This window comes from Leopardus geoffroyi, chromosome C3 (genome assembly GCF_018350155.1).
Source record: "Leopardus geoffroyi isolate Oge1 chromosome C3, O.geoffroyi_Oge1_pat1.0, whole genome shotgun sequence".
Lineage (NCBI taxonomy): Eukaryota > Metazoa > Chordata > Mammalia > Carnivora > Felidae > Leopardus > Leopardus geoffroyi.
The window spans coordinates 60,651,765-60,669,589 of NC_059338.1; the positions used below are offsets into that span (position 1 = coordinate 60,651,765).

The window sequence follows — 17,825 nt, forward strand, 5'->3', positions numbered from 1 at the left end:
TCTTTTGTCACAGTCTTTGTTTTATTTTAATTTTAAATATGAAATTTATTGTCAAATTTGTTTCCATACAACATCCAGTGCTCATCCCAACAGGTGCCCTCCTCAATGCCCATCACCAACCCTTCCCTCCCTCCCACCCGCCCCCCCCATCAACCCTCAGTTTGTTCTCAGTTTTTCAGAGTCTCTTATAGTTTGGCTTTCTCCCTCTCTAAATTTTTTTTCCTTCCCCCCCGCCCCCATGGTCTTCTGTTAAGTTTCTCAGGATCCACATAAGAGTGAAAACATATGGTATCTGTCTTTCCTTGTATGACTTACTTCACTTAACATAACACTCTCCAGTTCCATCCACGTTGTTACGAAAGGCCATATTTCATTCTTTCTCATTGCCACGTAGTATTCCATTGTGTATATAAACCACAACTTCTTTATCCATACATCAGTTGATGGACATTTAGGCTCTTTCCATAATTTGGCTGTTGTTGAAAGTGCTGCTATAAACATTGGGATACAAGTGCCCCTATGCATCAGCACTCCTGTATCCCTTGGGTAAATTCCTAGCAGTGTTATTGCTGGGTCATAGGGTAGGTCTATTTTTAATTTTTTGAGGAATCTCCACACTGTTTTCCAGAGTGGCTGCACCAGTTTGCATTCCCACCAACAGTGCAAGAGGGTTCCCATTTCTCCACATCCTCTCCAGCATCTATAGTCTCCTGATTTGTTCATTTTAGTCACTCTGATTGGCATGAGGTGGTATCTCAGTGTGGTTTTGATTTGTATTTCCCTGATGAGGAGTGATGTTGAGCATCTTTTCATGTGCCTGTTGGCCATCTGGATGTCTTCTTTAGAGAAGTGTCTATTCATGTTTTCTGCCCATTTCTTCACTGGATTATTTATTTTTTGGGTGTGGAATTTGGTGAGCCCTTTATAGATTTTGGATACTAGCCCTTTGATATGTCATTTGCAAATATCTTTTCCCATTCTGTCGGTTGCCTTTTAGTTTTGTTGATTGTTTCCTTTGCAGTGAAGAAGGTTTTTATCTTCATGAGGTCCCAATAGTTCATTTTTGCTTTTAATTCTCTTGCCTTTGGAGATGTGTCAAGTAAGAAATTGCTGTGGCTGAGGTCAGAGAGGTTTTTTCCTGCTTTCTCCTCTAGGGTTTTAATGGTTTCCTGTCTCAAATTCAGGTCCTTTATCCATTTTGAGTTTATTTTTGTGAATGGTATAAGAAAGTGGTCTAGTTTCATTCTTCTGCATATTGCTGTCCAGTTCTCCCAGCACCATTTGTTAAAGAGACTGTCTTTTTTTCCACTGGATATTCTTTCCTGCTTTGTCAAAGATTAGTTGGCCATACTTTTGTGGTTCCAATTCTGGAGTCTCTATTCCATTGGTCTATGTGTCTGTTTTTGTGCCAATACCATGCTGCCTTGATGATTACAGCTTTGCAGTAGAGGCTAATGTCTGGGATTGTGATGCATCCTGCTTTGGTCTTCTTCAATATTACTTAGGCTATTTGGGGTCTTTTGTAGTTCCATACAAATTTTAGGATTGCTTGTTCCAGCTTCGAGAAGAATGCTAGTGCAATTTTGAATGGAATTGCATTGAATGTGTAGATAGCTTTGGGTAGTATTGACATTTTAACAGTATGTATTCTTCCAATCCACGAGCACAGAATGTTTTTCCATTTCTTTGTGTCTTAAATTTCCTTCATAAGCTTTCTATAGTTTTCAGCATATAGATCTTTTACATATTTGGTTAGATTTATTCCTAGGTATTTTATGATTCTTGGTGCCATTGTGAATGGGATCAGTTTCTTTATTTGTCTTTCTGTTGCTTCATTATTCATGTATAAGAATGTAACTGATTTCTGTACATCAATTTTGTATCTTGCTACTTTGCTGAATTCATGTATCAGTTCTAGCAGACTTTTGGTGGAGTCTATCGGGTTTTCCATGTATAATATCATGTCATCTGAAAAAAGTGAAAGCTTGACTTCACCTTTGCCAATTTTGATGCCTTTGATTTCCTTTTTTGTCTGATTGCTGATGCTAGAACTCCAACACTATGTTAAACAACAGCGGTGAGAGTGGACATCTCTGTCATGTTCCTGATCTCAGGCGGAAAGCACTCAGTTTTTCCCCATTGAGGATGATATTAGCTGTGCACTTTTCATAAATGGATTTTATGATATTTAAATGTGTTCCTTCTATCCCGACTTTCTCGAGGATTTTTGTTAAGAAAGAATACTGAATTTTGTCAAATGCTTTTTCTGCATCTATTGACAGATCATATGGTTCTCATCTTTTCTTTTATTAATGTGATGTATCACATTGATTGATTTGCGAATGTTGAACCAGCCCTGCAGCCCAGGAATGAATCCCACTTAATCATGGTGAATAATTCTTTTTATATGCTGTTGAATTCGATTTGCTAGTATCTTATTGAGAATTTTTGCATCCATGAAAAGATGCTCAACATCACTCCTCATCAGGGAAATACAAATCAAAACCACACTGAGATACCACCTCATGCCAATCAGAGTGACTAAAATGAAAAATCAGGAGACTATAGATGCTGGAGAGGATGTGGAGAAATGGGAACCCTCTTGCACTGTTGGTGGGAATGCAAACTGGTGCAGCCACTCTGGAAAACAGTGTGGAGATTCCTCAAAAAATTAAAAATAGACCTACCCTATGACCCAGCAATAACACTGCTAGGAATTTACCCAAGGGATACAGGAGTGCTGATGCATAGGGGCACTTGTATCCCAATGTTTATAGCAGCACTTTCAACAACAGCCAAATTATGGAAAGAGCCTAAATGTCCATCAACTGATGTATGGATAAAGAAGTTGTGGTTTATATACACAATGGAATACTACGTGGCAATGAGAAAGAATGAAATATGGCCTTTCGTAACAACGTGGATGGAACTGGAGAGTGTTATGTTAAGTGAAGTAAGTCATACAAGGAAAGACAGATACCATATGTTTTCACTCTTATGTGGATCCTGAGAAACTTAACAGAAGACCATGGGGTCGGGGGGGAAGGAAAAAAAAAATTTAGAGAGGGAGAAAGCCAAACTATAAGAGACTCTGAAAAACTGAGAACAAACTGAGGGTTGATGGGGGGGGGCGGGTGGGAGGGAGGGAAGGGTTGGTGATGGGCATTGAGGAGGGCACCTGTTGGGATGAGGACTGGGTGTTATATGGAAACCAATTTGACAATAAATTTCATATTAATAAATAAATAAATAAAATCTTTGATATACTTATGGCTACTCTGGGTCTCTTTTGACATCCATTAGCCTGATAGATGGTTCTCCATCCCCTTACTTTCAATCTGCAGATGTCCTTAGGTCTAAAACGAGTCTCTCATAGGCAGCATATAGATAGGTCCTGTTTTCTTATCCTTTCTGATACCATATGTCTTTCGATTGGAGAATTTAGTTCATTTACATTCAGAGTGATTATTGAAACATGAATTTAATTCTATTTTATTACCTGTAAAGTTGGTGCTTCTGGTAATCATCTCTGGTCCTTTCTAGTCTTTGTTGCCTTTGGTCTTTTCTGTTTTGTTGTCTTTCCTCCATTCAAAGAGTCCCACTTAAAATTTCTTGCAGGGCTTGTTTAGTGGTTACTACCTCTTTTAGTTTTAAATTGTCTGGGAAACTCTTTATATCTCCTTCTAATTTGAATGACAGCCTTTCTGGATAAAGAATTCTTGGCTACATATTTATGCATTTTTTATTCAGCACGTTGAATATATCCTGCTAGTCCTTTCTGGCCTGCCAAGTTTCTGTGGACAGATCTGCTATGAACCTGATCTGTCTTACTTTGTATGTTAAGGACTTTTTTCCCTTATTTCTTTCATAATTATTTCTTTGTGTATTTTGTGAATTTGACTATGATATGTCTTGGTGATGGTTGTTTTTTTTTGAATCTAATGGAAATTCTCTGTTCTTCTTGGACTTCGATGTCTGTGTCCTTCCCCAGATTAGGAAAGTTTTCTGCTATAATGTTCTCACATAAACCTTCCGCCCCCTTTTCTCTCTTCATTTTCTGTGACTCTTATGATTCAGATAGTATTCCTTTTTAATAAGTCACTGAGTTCTCTAAGTCTTGTATCATGATCTTTTTTCTTTGTTCCCGTTTTTATTTCTGCTTCATTATTCTCCATAACTTTATCTTCCATATTGCTGATCCTCTGCTTTGCTTTGTCCATTTTTTTTCTTCATGGTGTCAATTTGAGATTACATCTCAGTTATGGCATTTCTAACTTCAGTCTGACTAGATTTTACTTCTTTTATCTCTGCAGAAAGGAATTCTCCGGGGTCTTCTACGCTTTTCAAAAGCCTAGCTAGTGTTCTTATATTCCTGGTTTTTTCTTAACTTTTTTTTTCTTTCCCTTCCCTCTTTTCTCTATTCTATCAAGCTTAATTCAACAAGCAAACCAAAACAGACCTAGGATCTACTTTCCTTTATTTGATTTTTTTGTTTTGTTTTTAATTTTAATTTTAGTAACTGTTTTCTTCCTCTAATCTACTATTAATTCTCTCCAGTATATTTTCAATTTTCTTTATTGAGTTCTTCATTTATGATTTTTTTTTTGTTTTCTATCTCTTTGTCTTACTGAGGTTCTCCACTCTTATCTCAAGTTCAGTAAGTATATTTATGATCATTAAATTCTTTATCATATTACTTACCTTTGGTTTGTTTAGATGTTTTGCTGTGATTTTGTCCTTTTTTTTTTCATTTGAGATATATTCCTTTGTCTTCTCATTTTTGTCTAACCTCTGTGTCTGTCTCTATATATTAGAAAGTCAGCTATATGTCCTGCTCTTGAAAGTAATGGACTTATACAGAAGAGGTCCTGCAGTGCAGTGTCCCCTGTTCCCTGGAACCTAGTGCTTCAGGGGTGTCTCCTATATGTGTTGCATGCACCCTGCTTTTGTGACTGAGCTGCTTTTTCCACCAGTCCAATTGTCGGCAGTGACTCTCTTTGCAGGGTTTGGTCCCTGTGTTGTAATGGGTCAGTCTGGGGCCTCCTTGGGCTTGAGTTGAGTCAGACTAGCTGTTTGCCAGGGATGCAGTAGCACTTAACTACAGGGCACTTCCCAGTGTCCCTTGAGAAGCTTTCTTTGTTGGGTACGACTTGCAGTCAGATCACCTGTCCTTCCCCATCCCACTGCTGCAGCCACAGTTGGACTGGTTTGTGTGGTTATCTTCTCCTGTCCCTGTGACAGGAATCACTTTGGAGTGGTGTTGGTTCCTGTTGGGGCTGCTTGCACACTGCCAACCTTGTGGTGCTGCTTTGAATGGGCTCCAGCCAAGTGCATATTGGAGGAAGTAGGTCTAAAGGAGAATGTAGGAGTGTGGCATCTTGTGTTAGCAAGGTTTGTTCAGGTCTGCTGTGGGAGGGGAGCTGGAGCTGAGGCCTGGCTGGAGGGAGTGTGTCCACAGGAAAATGCTAAGATGGGGCAGTATTGTAGGTAGTGAGTGTTGGCACTTTGTTCCATAAGTGTTCATCTGTTTAGGTTTGGGGGCCAGGGAGAGAAATGAGAACTAGCTCTTTTGTTCCTGTAAAACAAAATCTCCCAAAGATCCCTGACCTCTTAGCACAGGCTCTAAGATTAGTAAAGAAATCTCCCCCACCCCATATGCCCCAGGTTTTTTTCAAACTGCTGATTTTATGCTGTATCTCCTTGGGTATTTGTTATGCTGTCTCTTGGCAAGGACTCAATTTCCTTCCACCCTTCTGGTTCTCCCATTCCTGAGTCTGCTATTTTTAAAGTTCAAGGTGTTAAAGTCTGCTGATTGTAAGAACTTGTAAAATTATGCCCCTCTGATTTTCAAAGCCCAATGTTATAGGGATCCTCCATGCCTGGAGTGGCTGGCATGAGGGTCTTCTTCTTTACCTTCTCTGCTCCCACGGCATATCTCCATCCCAGGGAATGTTCTACAGATTCATTTAGCTTCTCAACCACATCTCCACCCTCCTTACTCTCTTTAATGTGGCCTTTTCTCTACATTTAGCTGTGGAGAGTCTGTTCTGCCAGTATTCTGGTCATTTTCTGAGTTATTTACACTGATGTGTTACCTAGTTGTATCCATGGGATGAGGTAAGCTTAGGGTTCTCCTATCCCACCATCTTCCCCAGAAGTCCAGTTGAATATATAGAATTTTAAAATCAGATTTTCACTTTGCTGACTTCTGACATTTCACATTGCCAAAGATAATATAAATCAGACTTCTGTTTCTTTGCCCCCTGGTAACTTTTGGGATATTTTAAAATTCTCTTTTATTAGTGGTGCCTAGGTGGTTCAGTCGATTAGGTGTCTGACTTCAGCTCAGGTCATGATCTCGCAGTTTGTGAGTTTGAGCCCCACATCGGGCTCTGTGCTGACAGCTTGGAGCCTGGAGCCTGCTTCAGATTCTGTGTCTCCCTCTCTCTCCCCCTCCCCACTCACACTTTGTCTCTCTCTCAAAGATAAATTAAACATTAAAAAAATTAAAAAAAATTTTCTCTTTCATTAGTATTCTAAAGTTTCACTATGAAACTCTTGGTATGAATTCATATCATCTATCTATATATAACTCTGCTTCCTCTTTTCTCATATTTAAATACTTTATTGCTTTAAAACTTTACAAATACTTATTTTGAGGTACTCTTCAGATTGACCTTGTCTTTTTCCTTTGGTGTAAATTCTTCCATATTCTGTCATTGACAATGCTTACCTTATAAGCATTTTTATGAGCATAGTTTATAAGCTCACATTTCACACATTTCTCCCATATTTTCTCCCATGAAAAGCCACAGTCTGTTTCATATCTCTGGGTCAGGGTACACTTTATGCTCAGGGAATGCCCTTCTATTTCCTGCCCTGCACATGCTGGTGACATGACAGCACACACCTTTCATGTATGCAGGATGATACTGGACACTATGGCCATTGGAAATGGCTTAGTTCTCTAGTAACCTTGGGAAGTGTGCAAAGCTATCCCAGTCGCTGCTCATGGCAGAGTGTTGTGTTTCACAGTCTAAGCTCCCTGGAGGTAGTGTTAACTGAGTCTATGGTCATGGAAGTATGAGAGTTTCTGGCCACTGCCCCTGTACTTTCTGTTTAGATCCATGCCTAGCTCTCCAGTGCCAAGTTATTTTAGTTTCTGACAATATTCTCTTTGATTATTTTCTTGCTAGAAATGGTTCCCTTTATCACTTTCATAAGCAGCTATGTGTTTTTTAATCTTGAAAATTTAAAAATTATTTCCATTTGGAGTGGAGATTTTAGAATGCGTTTAATTTACCTTCATAAATATTAGATCTTAGTCTAGAGGAAGCTGAAATTCTTTTCAGGCAATCTTGTGCTAGGGCCACTAAGGTTTATTATGGAAAATAAGTAGAAAGAGGGGTTTTTGTGCCTGAACACTTGAAGAAATTTAGGAAGACCGAAGGTAAGAATAAATCAGGGAAACGGGATGGAGAGTGCACACTGCAAATTGCAGTATGTACCATCATAAAGTTGGTTCCCTTATATATCTGCAGCCCCAAAAGAGCCAGGGCAAATAACTAGGATAAGAACTAGTATGTGGAATTATGTACCTCATTGCTGTGTCACCCCACTGAGTTGGCCTACAGGCAACTCTTTCAGATCTACTTTCCATCTCTTTCTGTAGCCTGTGCATTGCAATCTTACCTGCCAAATGGCCAGTTCTTCCTTGACTGGGACTATCACCCAGCCTGGACCTGAGAGCTCACATGACAAACACCACAGCCCTATATCATGGAATCAAGAGGTTTCAGAGTGTTTAAGACCTTTCATGACAAATAATTCAGTCTGCCTATACTTCATATCCACTTCTCTGGTCCAGGAAACCTCTGGAAATGTAGTGTATGGGGAAGGAGAAGTTCCTCTATTTGTACTTTGGGGCCAAAAGTCATCCTGCACTGAGAAAGATGGATGATTTTACCCCTGATATCTTATTACTACCGTCTTCTCTCCCTTGCACTTCTAGCTCACACTAGCTAGGTTCTTAGAAGAGTTTCTGTCACACACACAGGTGAGACCACAACTGCTTTCTAACAAGTCCTATTCCTATTTTCCAGAGATGCAGTTTCCAGTTTCATTTGTTCCGGATGCAGTCTCCTTGACTTAGCCAAGTTTCATTTTTTGGTCGCTCTGTTGGTCCTGATGCTTTATTGACTCCATATGGTTGGTAACCAACCTACCATCACACCTAACTGCTCTCCATGTCTTTCCTCTGGTCTCTTGTATTCTGACTCACCACTTGGCTTTGGCCCTCTGCACATCAAACCAAATGATTCCACTTGGGCTAGGAGTGGTGTTTGAACATGTATTTTATCTTTTTAGAAAAATGACCTTTTGGAGGAAAAGAAAGGGAAAAGAGTAAAGTACCTATTATTTTTGACTTCTATTTATGTGCCTAATTCTGCACTTGATAGTTTAGATATGTTGTCTTAATCCTTTCAATCAATACTGGAATTAGATGTTACTAACCTTTAAAAAGATAACAAACACCAATTCATTTGATTTCCAAACAAGTTGAAATGATTAAAGTGTCATAACTTAATAAAGACATCAAGATTTAGTAATCAGTTTATTAATCAAGGAGTACTCATGTCTACCCAGTAACTAATGATCTTTGCAAAGATGAAGTTGCAAATGGATTTTCAGCTCCAGGGAAACTTCCCTAGGCATTCAACGGCATATGTAATAGTTTCTGTCTTAATCTGACTTTTGAATAATGATGTCTTATGTTTTATACATCATTTGGTATTTTTTAAAGGTTAATTTGGTGTACAAAATTCTGAATAAAAAGATACAAAAACATGGTTGTACAACAAAATATGTGGGATACCTGCATGTGACACATGACTTTAGTTCTCTCTCAATTCTTCATGTTCATCAAATTCTTCTCTATCTCTATTTTCTCAAAATGGCTTACTTCCCGTTGATGTTTTAGAGAGTATTAGAATAAGCAAAGGGTTACTCATAGACAACAGTGAAGCCATTGGCTATTTCAATGTATTCTTTCAAGTAGATAATTACCTCTGGTTGATGTTTTAGAGGGGATTAGACTATGCAAAGGGATAGTCATGGACAACAGTAAAGTCATTGGCTATTTCAATGTGCTCTTTCAAGTATATAATTAAGGACACACAAATCCTATGTATGGAGACCATCAGTGCATTTACTTGGACTAAATTTATGCTAGTTAGCCAAGATTTGCTTTCCTCATAGACCAAAATTATTCAAAAACCATCATACATGTATAAAGAGAAATGAGCACTCAACAAGGAGAATGGCGGATGCATGAAAGTTCTGAGTAGCAACATGCACTCACATACTTGTAATGAAGAGGGAACATTTTTGCCTTCATTTATTTTCCTGGTCCCTGACAGGGGTAGAATTGCTGACCATATTTCACTTACTTTTATTCAAGCAGAAAATCCATTGAAGTTCCACAGGAAATATTGCTGTAGACATTGCAAAGGGAAGAATCAGGTCAATGCAGTTTAGAGGATGAATTAGTTTTGCAGTTGAGTGTGGACACTCTGGGCCACTGCTTCAGCGGATAACTTTTTAAATCGCTTTAAGGGAGAAAAAGACTTCTTAAAAACCATTTTAATCATTAGAAACTTGAGAGCTTTTCTTCTATGCTTTATAGATCAAATTGTCCCAGAGTCGGGTGGGAGACAGTTGCTACGTGCTTATTTGAGTGAACTCCAAGAACTCCACTATTTTCTTATATGCTCCTCCTAAAATACACTGTTTTGTATACCGAGCTTTGTCTAAAGTATATTAAATGGAGTCATTAGGTTATTTAAAGATTTTATGTACTTGAACTCAGAAACTGACTCACAGGCTTACTAGGAGCTCCTGACTTGAGGATACTTGCCTGAATATTTTTTTCCTGTCATCTGTTGACATCATTACACCTTTCATTTCTGTATAAATTTTGATTTAAAATCTTCAGTAAGGATGGGCATCCAAGGAATGACAATTTGTAAGAGATAGCCTCCAAAAGAACCAATTCTATTTGTGCAAGATTCATTGTCTATTCATCTAATAGGTATTGCTTTCAAATAATGTTTCTTTGAAGTAGCCTTTCAATGTAGCTTCAGTACCATCTGCCCAAGGCTGTCCTGAATGTTTCTAAGAGAGAGCATCTATGTATTTATATTTATGTGCACTTTATGTACTCCTTTTAAAAAGTCATAGGATGTATAATTAAATCTTTTTTAAAAGTCTTAAAGTAGTTACAGTGTTCCGATTATTGTTCCTATGTAAATTTCTCCTATCAAGTGGCTTCCATTTTGTGACAGTTCTAGACACTAGTTCACAGACTTACTACTGATTTCTCACCGATGTTGGTAATTTTTTTTTAGAATTTAAATTTATCTACAATAATTAATAATTACCTTATTTACAATATTATGTTTCTCTTTTTTAAATATCCAGAGTCTGCAATGCCTACATGGATGCAAAAGTAAACAAGTTAGGCCCATTTCCCCACTGTGTGACCTTTTGTGTCCCTGACCCAACTTTTTAAAAATGTTTTTAATGTTTATTATTTATTTTTGAGATAGAGAGACAGAGCATGAGCAGAGGAGGATTAGAGAGGGAAGAAGACGTAGAATCCAAAGCAGGCTCCAGGCCCTGAGCTGTCAGCATAGAGCTGACGTGGGGCTCGAACTCACGAACTGCGAGACCATGACCTGAGCCAAAGACAGAAGCCACCCAGGTGCCCCTATTCCTGACCCAATCCTTAAAGGGAGTCAGGTTTCTTATTTGGGGCCCATGGATGAATTTCAGAGGGTATTCTGTGAATGCTCCAAAAGTCGGTGGAAATGTTTCCTGTGTGAGAGTGTATGTGGATTTTCATAAATTTTACCAAAAGAAGTTGGGTGGTGCAGTGGATTGGTGCAATAGAGTGGGTTCTGGAGTTGGACTGCCTGAATTTGTATAGCAACTCACTACACGGCTGTGTGACTTTGAACAGGGTACTGAACCTCTCTCTGCTTTAAAATTCTCAAAATAGCAGAAACGGGCTGCTGTGAGGATTAAATGTGAAGATTTTATGGGTATGTAAAGCCCATAGTACAGTGGCTTGGCATTTACTAAGCACACACTAAAGATTAGTAATTACCATTGTGTTCTCAAAAGAATTTGTAACCACCAAAGAGTTCAAAGCCACTGACTTCAGGCATTTTTAGAATTACACTTGAAAGAAAAATACCAGTTTCGGAGTTGGGAAGTCACACTCAAACCTAATTCCCATTAGCCACTAGCAAAACATAGAGATGCATATTCATAATGAGGCTGAAGGGGCTGGTAAATTGCTCTGAAAATGTGAAAGGCCAGTTTGTGTTGCTCCTGCATGAGAGAAAAGGCATCTACCCAGTCCTGGCCTAGCCCCCAGATGAAACACTTTCAGTCAGCTCCTGACTCCTGTACGATCCAAGCTTGCCTTAAAGCCCTAAAACAAACTTGCAGGGTGATAGCTTAAATTGCAAGTCTACATTTATGAATGTTTTTCAGCATTTTCTTTATCAGCATGTGGAAGTCAAAATTACAAAAACAAGGAGATTCTGCATCTTTTAATGAAAGATAAAACAACAATATAAACATACACAAATTTACAGAGAAGGGATCAACTTTAATACATTTGGAGTAAAAGGTGTTTCTTATTTAAATATGGTATAAAAATAAATGAAGGAAACATTAACTGAGAATGTATAGACAACAGACAAAGACAAAGCTTGTTTCTGACTGTGAACACATTGGTGAAATGAAACTTTCTGTGCTAGCTTATTGTTTAATAAACGCGAAGCCATATGTATACTTATTGATATATGCTTTTTTCTTTTACAATTCTTCCAGTTTTTGACTGAGTGAATTTTCAGTGAACTGTGTGTCTAGCAGAAGCTTTAAGAGAAAGAAAAAAAAAAAAAGGTTTACTCCACTTGAACTTGTTAAAAAGGAAACGACACAGATCCAGCTTAGTACAAGGAGAAAGTAAGCAGACAACATTTTGCAGTGGAGGCATTGAGACGGTAGAGTCCCTTGGAATGGCAATGCCTGAATGTACACAAAGAGAGAACAATTCAGGTCCTTTGCTCATGCAACATCTTGGCCTAATATCCTCTGCTCCAGGTAACAACAAAGAGCTACAAAGTATATGCAATGACTCCAGTCTGCTTCCATGCTACAAGATGATCCTTTTAGTAGGACTGAACGAGGCTTGTTAACCTCTTTGACGTGAGAGATTTCCCCTGAGAAAAAAATATAAAACAAGGGGGAAAAAAAGAGTATGATCACTGAAAACCCGATTAGGAGTAGCATTTATTTACTGCAGTTGATTTTAGTGCAAGGGTCAAAATGGAACCCTTTAGATACACCTTAGTTCAACTTCCTTCCTCCCTCCACCAACACATCAAACAAAATGATCCACCCCTCTTCTACCCTCCCGCCCCTCTACCCACTTCCTCCCCACTGCAAACAGACTGATGGGTTCACAGCACAGATTAGCAAATAATAAAACATGTTCATAAACGTTTCATCAAGGCTTAGCAATGATGCAACACCTAGATTTGCAACTGGTTCTAAACATGTTACAACAAACCTTAGTAAACTGCTCTGAAAGATAGCAATGTGAATGCATTCTTGTTCAATTGCTGGAATTAGTGTCATGTTTATAAATATCTAGATATGCAGAGTGTATGACTTAATTAAATAAAATTCATTTTTTTGAAGGTGGTAGAAACTCACATTGAGTCTGTCCCCCATCCTATGTGATAATGGAGAAAAAAGTGCCAATTATACATCTACAGATAAAAGTCTATTTGCTTCTGACTTCAAACCATAGACATCTTCTTATCCTTTTCCACCCAATTTCCTCCAACCCCAACCTCAGAAAAATCCCATATATTCTGATTCCACATATGTGTTAATGCCTAGAGTACATATTCATTTTTTTTGAAATCTTGAAAACCAACACTGTCCCTGTTAATACTAGTACTCTAGAGAGATCAAAAAACTTAAATTTCTGATCAAAGTAACAGATTGTCAATTGATAGTTTCTGTTTCATGTTTCATTTTATATATACTAGTAATGAAAATAAGATGGTCCACTTACTGAATGAAATTTATATTTCTCAGAGGATAAAATAATAATGGAAAGACAAAAGATTTTTTGAGAAATATAATATTTTAGTAATAAATTACTCATAATAATAGTCTTGATTTACTGCTAATATGGATCAGATTTTGATAAAAAGTGGTCTGCTGTTGGGAGACAAATCATCACTCATGGCCATATTTCGGAGAAAAAAAGCAATATGTTTAAGATATGATCAATGATTTCAAAATCAAGCTTTCTTTACACGCTTCACAGTAACTGACAAGGGTCTTGAGGATGACATGAACAGCAGCAATGAAAACCAAGCACCGTTTCCTTTTAATCGGGGAAAAGGGATCAAAACTTAGCTTTCAGCAACTAATAGTAGAAGATAATTTCCCACTGGCTATGCTTTAGTCACTTTATTGGAGGAAAAAAATAAAAGAAAAAGCAGTTTGTTAACAAGACACCCTACTTTACATTATATATTGGCCTTATAAACAAAATGTTTGCTCTTTTTGTCTCCACTTCTGTGTTTGTTTTCTTATCCATAAAATGGGGATAATCACAGTACCTACTTAAAAGCTTTCTTCTGAAGAATAATGAAGCTAAATTGCCTAAAACTAGTCTTGGAATATTCTTTGTACTAAGTTCATGTTGGCTATTACCTCACTATATTATTGCCATCATTGTTTTTATTGTTATAGTTTTCTAATTAGGACACTGAGACCAAAGTCACTATTCTGACTCTAAGAATGGCAGAGAGTTGCTAATGAATTGGAATCTAAAGTTTTACTGCTTTTCCAAACCGGGCAAATTGATCAAATAATTTTGGAATCTAAAATACTTGAAGACCACACTATTTCCTACATTTACTACTATATTCAATTCTTGTGCTGTTACTATAAGTGTGTACATGAGTTTATATATATATATATATATATATATATATATATATTTATTTATTCTGAGGCTGAACAATATATTTTTAAAAAGTGCTTACTATCTCTAGTGTCATTTGTGGGATGAAGAAAATGTCATATTTATTTAGGCATAAGACTGAATGCTTGCACGGCAGTAGAGGAGGGGAAAGATGCTAATGTAAAATTGTTACTTTTAAAACTACTGATTAGTGCAATTTGTTAAAAGCTACTGGGAAGAAGAATGAAATAGTAACACTGAAAGAAATTCATTTGGAACTCATATAATCATTTTTTATTTGGACTATGAAAACTACTGTTATCTTTCAAAAAATCTAATAAATATTAACATGGCTCTCTTTCTCCAGATTTTTGAAACATCCTTGAAGCTATTAGTACTTGGGATGGTATGGGCTTCACTAAAAAGGGAGTGAGGTACGACATTAGCTTGAAAGGCTATTGTCCTAGGAGATAATTAAAAAACACTCATTCGTGGAACCCCATAGAAAAGTACAGGCCTACAGTCAATCTGGAAGTTTGTGATAATAGCAAAACAGATGAACAGAGATGAGAAACAATCACATGATGAAACACTTTGATATGAACTTAATGTAATAAGGATATTCATTTTGTGCACTGAGACAACTAAAAGGCAAATTTGGGTACAACATTTAAAAAAAAAATTAAATTCCCCAGTCTGGGGTCAAAGTAAACAACATGGGTACGCAATGAGTCATGTGGATTTGAAGATCTGATTTGAATCTGTTGGTAAACCCTGTTCAAATCCTGCCTTGTTCACACACTGGAAAAAAAAAAAAAAGATAGGCACTATTCTAGTGCAGAAGGAAATACAGTTAATCATTCTATTGGAAAACCTTAAATTAAAAATAACACTGATTCTTTCTTGTAGGTAAGAAAGGATGTATTTATGCATCTGCTGTTTTGTAAAAATCCTTTCCAGTGCAGTTCCTTGGAGGCTGTATGGAATCAGCCCTTGCCAATTATCTTTTCATAATTTTTTCAAGTTGAAGAATCTGAGAAATTTTTATAACTAAGTTCTAAAATCTTAATACTGGGAACTGAGGGCTAAAAAACCCTAAACAATTGCAATTTTTACCAAATTGCTTACAATTGAATTCTGTATGAATAACATTTATTTTTAACCAAATGACTACATATGTGTTGTGTCACTTATCCCTTTCTGATAAGATTCTAAAGAATAAGGATTACATTGGAAACAGCAATCCATAGGAAAGACAAAGACAGAAACTCAGAACAAAACAAAACAAAAATTCAAAATCCTATGAGATTTTGTAATATTTAGTTAGTGGGGAAAAAAAAAGAAGCACATAATCAGTTTCAGGACAAACTACACCTCAGATTTTGCTGGCATCTAGGTGAATACTGTATCTACCTAATCTACAAACAATATAGTTGTCACAAAAATTCATATAAACAAGGAGAGTTTTCTGGCGTCTCACAGTAAAACCTCACCTCCATCAAATCAATTCCTCCTTATCTTAAATGCTGCGTAGAGATTTTGTTATCGTTAGGAAAATATTCCCCACACCCCAAAACCAAACAAGCAACCTGTGTGTTTGTTCTTAGCTCTTCTAAAGTAACTAACAATATTTAAGAATTTTACATGATTTTAAAAATCTTTCTTGGTCTCAAAGTAGTAACACAAAGTTGACAATAAGGAACTGTGAATCAGTAGACATGAATACGAAAGCCAGGCTCTTAATTCTACTCTGAGAGCCTGAGACACTATGGAGATGGAGGTAACTCTCCATACTCCTTTCCTGCAGACACTAATCCATAAAGGGAGTGCACAGAAGCTACATATGCTTGGGTGACTAAGCCACTTGCTTTATTACTGTTGTAAAAACACACAGCAGTCTTTCTCAGTCGATAGGACACTCAACGGACCAAGGAGAAATGAAGGGATAGATGTTTAGAAGACAGCCATGAAAGAGCTTAAAGAGAAAAGTAGGGGATTATTAGCATCTTTTGGATTAAAAAAAAATAGTTAACCTCTTAACTCACGCATTCCCTTACCATTCCAACTTGTATGTTTCCTGTCATTGCATCCTACTGTCTCCTAAGTGTTGCTCTAGACCCTGGAGTACATTCTAGAATGTCGTAGGCTCCAGAGGTCATATTGAGGGATTGATAACAAGAAAATGCAAGTCTTGCCATTGAGTGCCTGTTGGTGTATGTGACCCAGTTGTCTCACAGAGGCCAGCCCCACCCCTATGTGATAAGGAGCTGACTGCTTGGTGATGATGTGATACTGCTGGGCCAGAGACGGGGTGTGCAATTAGAGGCACTGAACTCAAGGATGCTGTTTGGTTTTTTACTCTCATGTTGAAAAATGCCCTTGTTTCACTTACAAGTACAAATGTCTTTGCCTGAATTCCCAAATACCTCATAACATGGCTACCCTGGCCTTTCAAACTGCCTATCATCATTCCATAATATGGTTCATTTTATCTCTATCAGCTTGGGCCACTATCCATGCATCTACCTGTTCAGATCCTATCCACTCTTCAAAGACAACTTTATCAATGTCTTTGCTAGAGTCTTCTAACTGGCCCCCTAAACTGCTCTGCTGATTCCCTCTCTTGGCTTTCTTGCCCATAGAATCAGAGCTAGTGTATTTACAAGCCGTTTTGTATAATTCATTAAGTCGATTGGTTTGGTGAAAAAATCAATAGCTGTTAAACAACATTAACATTATATAAGTCCTCAAATACATACTTGATTCTTTGCATGAGTTGAGATCCTTGGCTGAAGTCATATTTTAAGACTAAACTTCCTGAAACCAGGGAAATGAGATTCAAATGTCTTGGGCTAAGTAAATTTTGACTTGGGGGAGGAGAGGCACAGTAGAGTGAAAAATGGGAAACATTCTAGTCATACCCTAAATATTGACTAATTAAATGACAGAATCTGGGTCTTTTTAATTCTTATTTTGCCCTGGGTGCTCCTATCAAGGAAATTAATTGGAAAGGTGTTAAGAAGGAATTGAAGCTAGACTACGTGTTTGGAAAGCTCTTCCCTGCTTAAAATGAAACCAATTCTCCTGGGTAAACTTGCAGGTGAGTTTACTGAACATGTGAATAATTTTAGCAAAACTATGAGGAGTGTCAGTTCCTAGAAAGTTAAAAATTTAACTTTAAAAAAGTTAAAGATGTAATCAAATTGTTGAGAGGAAGGAAGAAAAGAAGGAAGGAAGGAAAAGAAGGATTCGGTAGCTAGTTTGGGGGATGGTATATGTGATGTTGAGCACTGGAAAAAATTCTATTATACTAAAAAGAGAGGGTTTGTGAACACATTTACATTTAAGTGTAGATTACTAGCTTCCTGTGCATATTGAGAAAGAACAAGTAACACCAAATACTTTCATTTTCTTAGTTTAAAATATTTTCCTAAAATAAAAGTGGTATATATCCATTAGAAAAATGAGGGAAACATAGAAAAATATAAATAAGAAATAAACATTACTTAAATACAGTTATTTACATACTAATATAGCCTTCTATGTTGTATGAATTTTTTTAATTTTATGTTTTTACAAAAAACTGAAATTTACAAGCCATTTTGTGCATAGCATTGGCTTATTATGAGTAACATACATATTATTCATGTTACATATTTTTTTGTAAAATAATTTCAAATTCATTGCATTAGTGAAAAAGGAAATCAATTTAGACAGATGTTACCAACATTAAGGAAAAAATTTAATATCAGCATGTATCAAAGTG

At 37.1% G+C, this 17,825-nt stretch overlaps 1 protein-coding gene across 10 annotated transcripts in view; it reads right to left on the reverse strand.

Moving 5' to 3' along the window:
- Positions 1–11,603: 11,603 nt before the first annotated feature.
- RGS7 (regulator of G protein signaling 7) overlaps positions 11,604–17,825 on the reverse strand; it is a 525,490-nt gene continuing 519,268 nt past the window's right edge. For all 10 annotated transcript variants that reach the window (XM_045453091.1, XM_045453093.1, XM_045453096.1 and 7 more), the window contains one exon: positions 11,604–12,293. Coding sequence is in view for 2 of the 10 variants with exons in the window: in XM_045453094.1 (XP_045309050.1) it covers positions 12,243–12,293 (51 nt within the window). In the remaining 8 variants the exon portion in view is untranslated. The remainder of the gene's footprint in view (positions 12,294–17,825) is intronic.